This window comes from Pyrgilauda ruficollis, unplaced genomic scaffold (genome assembly GCF_017590135.1).
Source record: "Pyrgilauda ruficollis isolate IOZ18807 unplaced genomic scaffold, ASM1759013v1 scaffold8, whole genome shotgun sequence".
Classification (NCBI taxonomy): domain Eukaryota; kingdom Metazoa; phylum Chordata; class Aves; order Passeriformes; family Passeridae; genus Pyrgilauda; species Pyrgilauda ruficollis.
The window spans coordinates 9,573,965-9,584,152 of record NW_024529932.1 but is presented as its reverse complement, the minus strand read 5'-3'; the positions used below and the strand labels follow the sequence as shown (position 1 = coordinate 9,584,152).

At 38.1% G+C, this 10,188-nt stretch overlaps 1 protein-coding gene across 1 annotated transcript; it reads right to left on the bottom strand.

Moving 5' to 3' along the window:
- Positions 1–3,024: 3,024 nt before the first annotated feature.
- LOC121364178 (collagenase 3-like) lies at positions 3,025–9,473 on the bottom strand. The gene is made up of 10 exons (XM_041487232.1): positions 9,351–9,473; positions 9,009–9,250; positions 7,757–7,905; positions 7,532–7,657; positions 6,467–6,628; positions 5,758–5,875; positions 5,007–5,140; positions 4,501–4,660; positions 3,653–3,756; positions 3,025–3,125 (listed from the first exon to the last, which is right to left on the bottom strand). Exons 1-10 carry the CDS (start codon positions 9,471–9,473, stop codon positions 3,025–3,027), a joined length of 1,419 nt encoding a protein of 472 aa, XP_041343166.1.
- Positions 9,474–10,188: the final 715 nt, after the last annotated feature.

Sequence of the window (10,188 nt, the reverse complement as noted above, 5' to 3'; positions counted from 1 at the left end):
AATATGCTGAGTAGGAATGGACCCACAAGGATCAAGTCAAACTCCTAGTCCTGCACAGGATACCCCAAGAGTCACACCATGTGCCTGAGAGCATTGTGCAAATGCTCCTTGAGCTCTGTCAGGCTGACACTGTGATCATTTTATTGGGGAGCCTGGTCTCCAGACACCCTCTGGGTGAAGATCCTTTTCCTAATATCCAACCTAAACCTCCCTGACAAAATTCCCTACTATTAGGTACAGACTATTCTGTCCATTCCCTACTATTAGGTGGATTTGTGTAGTTCCACATAAAAAACTGGCAACCTGGTGGGAAGATAGTTCTGTTTGTAATGCATTTTGGGAGACAGCTGCTTCAGCCTCCTTGTGGTCCTTTCTCCCCTCACATCTCAGGGAAACCAGTCAGTTCAGTCTCTGCCTCTGGAAAAAGAATTATTTCTTCTCAGTTCTTGATGGTCTTGGGTGACATCCCATCTGGTTCTCACCAGTCACCCCTGCAATGCTATTCTTGTGTGGTGGCAGTGGGTCCCAGGGCACAAGGTACTGTGGAGAATTTTCCTTTCTGGCTGACAGCAGCAACAGGGTCCCTCTGGCTTGGATTTCAGCCTTCCACTTCCACAGCTCAAGAATTTTTTTCCATTTTTTTTTTTTTCTCAACTAAATGCCAGGAACTGGCAGCCTGGTACTTTTCTCAGCTGAGGTAGAGCTAGCCACAGAACAGAGATCTCTCGCTGGGGATGCAGACACAGAAGCTGTGATTGGACTTGCGCCAAAGGCTGCTTCCAGTCAGCCGAGCAGCTAACAGGAATCTGTCTGTTTGGGCTGGGTAGCAGCTGGATATGATCATGCTGAAGGCTTTTGAAGGTCCAGCTTCTTATGCAGTACCTTTTTCCCCCGACAAGAGTTCAATGTTAACAGAAATTCATATAGATGTGAAAGACATTCATTGCTTCTCCTTGCTTCCCTGTCCACATTTGCATTCCCTTACCCAGTGCGGCTCTTGTCAGACCTTTGAAACTCAGAAGACTCAGACTCAACATCTAGCCCTTGTGGAAGATTCATTATTATTTTGATACAATTTTTCACCAAGTCTTTTTACTGAGAAAAATGAGTACTATGTCCAGAGCCTTATTTCACTGCCAAAGTAACTAAGTGAAACTTCAGCCCAATATCAAACATTATTTTTTTCAGGGGCACTCTGTCAAACCTTTTTATATGTAATTGAACCAAATTATGTTTATTATGCTCAGAGAATTGTACTGAGATTCCCCCCAGAGGTTTTCTCAATATTTTATCATAAAACAGAACTTTGATTTTAGTCCACTTTAAGTTTTTCATTCTATAAAGGTTTTTTCCAGTTCTATTTCCATGCATTTCTTTTAAGCATAATAAGGTCTGGAATTCACTAGTTCACAATCCTATGCTCAGAAGAGAGCTCTCAATCTGTTAGGTTATCACAACCAGCCATCTATGTTGTGTGAGCTACAGAATTAACCACACCATTAGGTAAACCTGGTCATTTATGTCTGTTTAAAGATATCAGTTTTTGGTAAGCTTTGCTTGGCAGGCCTGGCTGATTGCTTGACTTAGGGGTTGTTTTTGAGAAGACAGAACAGGACAATGTAATTGTAACTAATTGCTAATATTGAACGTTCACACTAAGGTGTAACTGTTTTTCCCAGTATTTCTTAATAGTTTCTCATTCTTTCTGTAATGATAAGGTCTAATTCCAACTTAGTTCTTATTTTGCAGTTTTGATGGGTCTTTCTGCTTTTCACTCTTCTGTCTTTCCTCTTTTCCATAAAATAATTTTTCTTGAAGGGACAAAAAATAAATTTTATTTTTAAACAGAGATGAAAATCTTAATGAATAAAATGCACAGGTTAGGGATCTTGATTTCTTTTGCCCAATAGCTCTGTATTGCTTCTGTGACAGGGAGCATAAGAAAAATTAAGTAATATCACAATGTCAGTTTATTCCTCCAGTTTATTTAATATTATTTTTTAAAATCAAAATAATCTCAGTCCCGCATCATTTGCATTGATTAAAACAAAACAGAACAAAAAACAAAGCAAACCAAAATATTACAATATACTGAAACAATTTATATAGATATTAAAAGAGTGGCCAACATGAAAAAATATATTCTTTTTCAATATTCTGCTTTGGATGTTCAGGTTCTCTTCTGGCACAGGCATAACCTCTATAAGTGTCACTTCAGTCAACACCAGCCGAAAACATCTGGACTGTGATACCAGATGTAGCATCATGCACGGTTTCAACCTGTGTGATTCTCCTGTGGCTGCTTCCTTCTGGTTTCCCCACTATCATACAATTCTACAATTTCTCCAGGGAGTACTTTTCCATTTTCCTGCTTTCCTGTCCGCTTTGGAATGACATCTCACTGCTTCTGTACCTTCTCCTTATTCTATTCTAAAGATGGCATAGGCATCTGCTTCCAGGGGGACATTCCCATTCAATACAGTCAAATCACTTTGAATTCCCAAACTTCATCATTGCTTCTTGGTGTTACTTGCTCAGGGAGTCACCATGCAGCCCTCACTCATTCACTACACATCTGAATTCCCAGTATGTTAAAAAGAATTTCAAAAAGGGAAGAAGAATTAGTTTAGAGATATAAAGCTCCAGGGTTTACCAAGTTTATTTCTTGGGACATGCTAGGAGATCCTTGAAAGGTGCTAGATGTGCTCAGAATACTGGGAATTAGTAGTGTTCATGAAAGTGTGTGACGTATCCAGCATCACACCAATACTAGACAAACTTTAAATGGTGTATTGCACCTTGAAATGCTAACGATTTCTCTTCTCCTTTCCTATTAAGTTAAATCAATTCCAGACTGACATGCAGCTGTACAAGTACATACATACAGTGTACATTTGGTGGTAGGTAGCCTAGTACTTGTTCACAGAACCTTGCTGTCCTTTGGTAAATCTAAATGCCCACTTTATTTATGTTCCCATGTGCTACAAGCTGCTCTGCAGCCTATGACATGGCACTCAGCTGTAATTAGCACCAAAACAGGGAGTTAGTATGCAGGACACGGACAATTCTTTGACTCCAGATGCTATATTCAAACTGCAGTGGTCCATTGAAGAAGTAGAGGTAACCTAAGGAAAAAGAAAGTTAGAAAGAATTAACACTAAGAAAATGTGGTGGCATATAAAAATTATCTTGTTTTCATTTTTAATAACTCAAATGCAACATTTTCATATTTAAAATGCTGAGCTAAATTTTTAAAAGATCCTCATCCCATTTGTAAGAGCTGGATCAGAGTTCGAAAACGACTGATATTCTTTAATCTTGTGTAAAATTCTTACATCACTTGATCAGGGAGATACAGGGCATTTTAATTTTCAAGACACTGATTCAGAAACACTCCCTGAAAAGCTGGATAGGAATGGGCTCCAGTTATAACATTACATTACTTCTATATTAAACATGTCACTTTAGGTTCTCTAAGCAAGAAGCTCTTTTTTGGTCAGAGCATAATTTAGATCAGAAAATTGATTCAGTCGAGAACAGAAGTATTGAGGTGAAGAAATTAAATTTACAAATGCACAATTTTCTACAAGACATAAATCTGAAGTTTTAAGGGCAATTAATTGTAATAAAGTTTCATTATCAGATTATGTACCATTTCTTTCATAGACGGCATCCACTTTATCACCAATTCCTGCGAATTCTTCCTCTATCAGCTTGGGATAGCCTGTGTCCATAACCTCTGCCTCTTCATCATAACTGTATTGAAAATAAAAGAAAAAAAAAAATCAGGGGATTTAAACAGCCTGGGGGTTTGGCCTGTGCCCTTTATATGTTTGGAAGTTACCCACACCCAAAGCAAGCCGGCAGTCTTTGGGTGCTTTCTGTCTAGTGCAATAGTAAAATGCAGGGTGATAAACAGGGCACACCTCCACCAGAACTGGCATAAACAAAAAGAAAATGGAGCTAAATTTTCAGAACTGATTAATAAAGTATGTGTTTTATGGAGATCATTGTACCTGCATATATTGTTACTACAAACCTATCCTGAGGCTGCTTGGCCCAATGATACTGGGAAGGGATGGTAATGTCTTAATTATGCATGAGACCTGGTTGTGAGTCCCACTCATGGACAGTAAAAGAGAGATACCCTAGGGTGGGACAGATTTCTGGCTCACAGCACTGATACCGTTTCACGTCACACAAGCAACTCAAGGAGGCAAGATGGGAAATTTTTCTAGCAGGCATGATCATATTAGAAATTCTCCCAGATTAGAGCACTTTGTTCTCATTTCCTTACACTCCTTCAGCTCTTAAAATCTGTGCCCGTATTTTTGGAAAAGCCTTGCATACACCTTTGCAACATGTTGTACACAGCTGTAGCACCAACGGAAACCACAGACCGGATTGGCCAAATGCCTGGTTTGAACCAAACTCCCGATCTTTCCATATATCTGGACAGGTTATGGCATTGACACCAAAACTGACTTGTCTTCAGCTTACCTCCAGTACTTATTCCCAGTAAAAAAGAGAGTCTTGCCAGTGTCCTTTACGTGGACAGCTGCATCTATTCTTTTCATTTCTTTTGGGAATCCCATTTCATATATCTTTTTAGGGAAGTCTTCAACTATGTCGTAACCATTCAAAGCCCAGACTTTCTTTCCTGAAAATATGAATAAAGTGTGAGTGAGTCTTTTGTAAGTACTCAGCTTTGAGAGAAGAATAAAATGAGGAAACCGTGATCCCTATTTTCATACAACAAACAGATTGTTAGGTCACATACTCAGTAGGTATTAAACTATTTGTACTATGATTCTGGGCATCCTAATTAAATTGTACATCTCCTAATTCACTGAAAATTTTATAGATGTGCATATAGAGGTAAAATAACTTGTTTCTCAAGTGAGGAAGGTAGGATGTTTTATTCTTCTCTTGTTTACCTCTACACCACCTGTTGAGCTTGACTAAATATGTGTATTCTTCTGCCAACAAGAAAACTGAAAACTCACCTTTAAACATGAACACAAGATCTTTGATGGGATTTTCATAAGCCGCATCTATTTTATTTGGAAGCTCTGGCCAAAAGGACTTAAGTAACACCAGTTCTGCCTCAACCATCTGAGGGTGCAGTCGCCAGAAAAACCTAGTTCAGAAAAGGACTTATCATAAATATTTTATGATTCTTGTCATACTGTAGAATAGCAGTATCTTTGTTAAGATAAGAATCTTTACTGTAGTTAAAATAAAATACTGGTGAAATAATGGTTATCATATCATAAAATATTGAACAGACTGAGTCCCTCCCAGACCCTTCCTTTCCTTTCCTCACAGCCATCAGCTGCGGACCATTTCTGTAACTCACACGGTGATCATCTCAAATCATAACAAATTTTAAGATTCTTTCTTTTAGAATAAGAGAAACACTACTGTCCCATGTGGAGCTCTTGAATGCAGTACAACTTCACCCAAATAAAAGTTAGCAGATTTGTGCATGTTGAAGAAAATCCCATTAATTTAAAAATGTGCACAAAAGTGTCAGTCTTCAGCCATATTATCTTCATGTTGCTGGGAAAAGTCTGTAGCTGTGTTATAAATCCTGCCTAAAAAGATATATGATGCAGTTTCTTAAGAGATAACTATATTGATTTTGCTCTTTTAAATTTACATTTACCAAAATCTTTAGTAAAAAAAAGATTTTTTTTTTTTGGCTGCTCAGACTTTATCCAGTACCCACCATCCTTGGCATGGAAGTGTCTTTACCTGTCCTTGAAGACCAGCATTTCTCCACGAAGTTCTGTTATTGCATCAAGTGATAATTCTACATCACATTTCTCTGGTGTTTTGGGATGTTTTGGGTTGGGATCTTTGTCTCCAGCGCCTGGAATGATATCATATGATGTAAGTTTGACAATGTTAATTTTGTGTCTGTTGATCATGATATTGAACAGAACATGGAAGATCTCCCAAGATCATGATGAATACAAACATAATGGGTAAAAAATTTTTACAGAAACATCTGTTCTCTCTTTTCTCTAGGCAAATGCATTCATGAACTTTGCAGTTCAAGTATGCTGCAAAGGTGTTAAATGAACTTGCTTTCTTTATCCAAAGTCTTGAAGATCCCCAAAAACATTATGCTTTTCATAATGAAACATGGATAGTTCTGTTTCTACCTTTAGACTATGTTTTACCTTCTCTTTTCAGGCAGGTCAAAAAGCAGAAGGACTCTGTGCCCTATCACCTACCTCTAAAGGAGACAGGTCAGTGACCAACTGTGATCTGCAGCATTAGTTTGTTTTTTTTCGTCCCTCTCAACTACTAAATCTAAGCATCTCCTGTTCCAGTGAATCATTCTTAATTGATCATGACTGTTGCTACTGAACATCTGCAGCTCAGAGTAACTGTGCAGTGCATCTGCAGCAGGCTATAATGATACAGGAGATAAATATTATACATTATACAGACTTACCATAGAGCTCTTGGATCCCTTGCACATCGTCATCAGGAAGCACAAAACCAGTTTTTCCAGTGTATGTGTAGATTGGGAACATCAAAGCTCCAGGGTCTCTAGAGTGTTCAAGTCCCAGTGAATGACCAAATTCATGGGCAGCAACAAGAAACAAGTTATAGCCTATAACAAACCACAGCAGAAGTAAATGTGTATCTCCTTGCGTCACCATACTTGACACTGTGCTTTAACATAGGGGACAATTAATGAGACAACTGAATACATGGAAAAATTCTGCATAATTCATAAAGTCATAGAAGGGTTTGGGATCTTAAAGACCACCTAGCTCAAAACCCCCTGCCTTGAGCAGGGACACCTTCCACTAGATACAATTGCTTGTCATTTTTGAACTATGAAGGATTTTGCATTAATAAGGGCCTACGAGACCTAGTGTCTCATAGCTGGTGTTCAGCCTAACTCTTACATGACAGTGTTACTATGTAGGGAGATTTAGATCTCTTGAAATTTCTTAGCAACACAGGAAAGCTCTAGGGTGAAGTCTTGGTCCTACTCAAATCAAGAACATTTTGCTGGGAATTCATGTGCAGTAGGGAGTCCATTGTTGCAGAAATTAGCGTTAATGCCAGGAGCGTGACCTAATCCAGTGCTGAAAAAAAATAGTGTTTTATTCTATTAAACTCTGTCCTGAATAGGCAAGGTGATGAATTTTCAAATTAAATGCAAGCAGACAACGTGCAGCTGAGGTATGTTTGCTCTAGGCTTCAGTAAGGCAATGTCCATCAGTCTGTGATCAGAACTAGCTACCCTTAGAAATGCCAAAATGACAAAATTTTTTTGTGCAATTTTTTTAATCACTTCACTTAGGAATGTTGTATCTTCAAATTTATGCTAAGCACAGTTAAACCTCCATTTATGACTGGAGGTTAAACTCAGCATTCTATGTGTGAACAGTGAACATAATGATGAACTAACAGTCAACAGGCAAAACAAACCACCTACAGATATCAAACAGGGATAAATCTTCCATCTATCATAATTTCAAATAATCTCAGGAACTTCTGTTACCTTTGGAATCATCTGACCAAACTTCATCATCATCAAAATGAGCATCTCCTCCATAGTCTGGGCCCGGGGGAAAAGCATGTGCCAGTAATCCAGAGGGTCCATCAAAAGGGTAGAAGTCACCATGTTCTATAAAGCAAAATTCAAACCAGTTAAATTAATGACTCCATCTTATGTATATAAGGATATAGTTTACTTATAAAAAGAAAACAATAGGTTCTGTGTTACCTTTAGTGCCAAAGGAGATCATTATATCAGCTGTACCACTTCGTATTCTGGTGAAGTTCAGTGGCGTCACATCAGACCAAACTTTAAATGCTTTCTTGAAAGCTCTCTCTACTTCATTACGTCTCAGATCTGAAGTGTAATTCATAATTCTGTCAAACATATTAATATCACCAGTTGAATTGTGTGAATTGAAGAAATATGCAATACACTGCACTTTGACTGTACACCTCATTAAAAGTTTTTGCTTTTGTCATATGATCTTATCACATAACAAGGAACTTAGTGGCTGCATAAAGTATTTAAAAAATAAACATTTATATCAGCACTAAAATAATTCAGAGATATCTGAAATTATCCAACCACTTTCTGTAATTGGTTTCCTATGCACCAGAAGATTTAGGAAGTGACAGATATATTCAGTATTAAATAAAATAATATCAGTAACTTCAAAATTTTTATGACGTATACAATATCTCAAGATCTTCACTTCCTGGAGCAGCAAAACATTATCCAAAGTGATTTTTTAAGGTTATAATTGTCCAATTAAAGTAACATTTAACACTAGCTATGGAACTAAGAGATTTTAGTGATTTCAAATTTGGAATCTGCTAAACAAACTCAGTCTGTAGTTGTTGAAAGCCCCAGATATATGACCTTGCAGAATTAAAGAGAAGGATCTACCCTGTGAACTGTCAGCCCTTCACCTCCCAAGGTCAACTTTTCTGAGGCCATGGTACAGGGATTTGTCTGAACAAAGACAGAGATCTACATCTGGGATGTGAAATAGAAGAGCCTGCTCTGACAGTCACACTACACAGACTAGTTTGCATCTACATCTCTCTACCTAGGACAAGACAGAAGCAAACACTACACCAGGTCCAAAACAGAGCTAAGGAGTGACCCAGAGAGTGCATGATCTGAGCCCCTACTCCTCTTTCATTTGGCACCATGGATGCGTCCTGAGTGTCTATATGGAGGCCAGATGAGGAGTTGCGGGTTTACAGCGCACCAGGTTTCCTTTTCCATGACAAAGTGCGATGGGAAAAATTCATGTTTACTTCTTAGGGCTGCAATGTAAGCTGGGAGCGCCTTTCCAAAAGTGGGGCTGTAAGGGTTTTAAACTGCAACATTAATTTAGTCAAACTCAAATGCACCCTTCTCACATTAACCTCACATACTGAGCAACCCATTGGACAATGCACCTGGAAAGAAAGTAATAACAGTAATAATACTCAAAATACCAGGCATTTACCTGTATGTCAAATTCATTTTTGACCATTTGAGTTTTCTAGGGAAAAAGTTATATTCCCCCACATCTGGGACACCACATCTTGGTTTCTGCATCAGTTCATATGTTTCTTCATCTAGTTTGCCTGTCACCTCCAAGCCAAAAAAAGCTTGCATTTCCCGAAGTTTGGCTGCCACTGTGTTTCCACTCTTCCTCATTATGCCAGCAGGATTGGGATGGAGATCATAGTGAGTCCTGAGATAGCGCTAAGAAGGGGAAAAGGAGCAATAAGCATAATTTCCAAACAGTTGGAACTGCACAGCTTACTGTTATTGGAACATGCAAATGAATTATTTTATACTGTACCTCTGCAAACTGAAGGTCCTTTTCTGTGAATTCATGGCTGTCTTCAAGGGGAATAGGGATTGTCAGGCATAATGACAAACCCAACAAGAAAAAGAAAACAGCTGCAAGTCCTGATTGCATCATGTTGGATTTCTGAAGTCTGAAGCCCTGATGTTTCAGAGAGCAGCTACCTTTACTTTTATAGCCCCAGCCCAGTGAGTCACCACTCAGGGACAAGTTTGAACTTCCTTGTTGCTGGAAGTAAACATGCTTAGATGGTTGGTTTGTTTCTCCTCCCCAACACTGTGGTTTAGGCATCCGTTCTCCAGCTGAGGGCTCTGAAACTGTATCTTTGTATAAACATGAGGTCTCTGAATATTGACATAGGCTGCAGGAAGAAATGGGCACAAGCAAACCACACTTGTTGATTATTTTGCAGTAACTTCCACAGGCAATAACTGGCAACAATGCTGCAATAACTTACTTTTCTTTGCTAGAGAAATTGGTTTTTTTGCCATTTCATAAACAATAAAAATACATATCAAGGGTCATTATTTTAAAGTAAACTCTGCATCTTTTCAGTAATAACACTAGTTCAATGGCAATTCTTAGTGAAATAACATTATAGAATATACAATATGATATTGTTTCTTTCTTTCTGTAAAAAGCTATAACTCCATAGCACTAACAAAAAATTTTACTTCAAAGATCCTAAAGAGAATTTCTATCTATATTACAGGATACTTTACTGCCTGATGTACTCAAAACAAGAAATGCTAAATATCAGGAAATAGTTAAGAACATTTAAAAGCATTTTTTTAGTAATAAAGCAGGTTATGTAGAGTGACTAATTAATATA

Coding starts and splice junctions, on each gene's coding strand:
- LOC121364178 (XM_041487232.1), bottom strand. CDS start 9,473: ATGATGCAATCAGGACTTGCAGCTGTTTTCTTTTTCTTGTTGGGTTTG. Junction 9,251..9,350: donor AGGACCTTCAGTTTGCAGAG/GTACAGTATAAA, acceptor TCCCCTTCTTAG/CGCTATCTCAGGACTCACTA. Junction 5,141..5,757: donor ATGCTGGTCTTCAAGGACAG/GTAAAGACACTT, acceptor TTTCTGAACTAG/GTTTTTCTGGCGACTGCACC.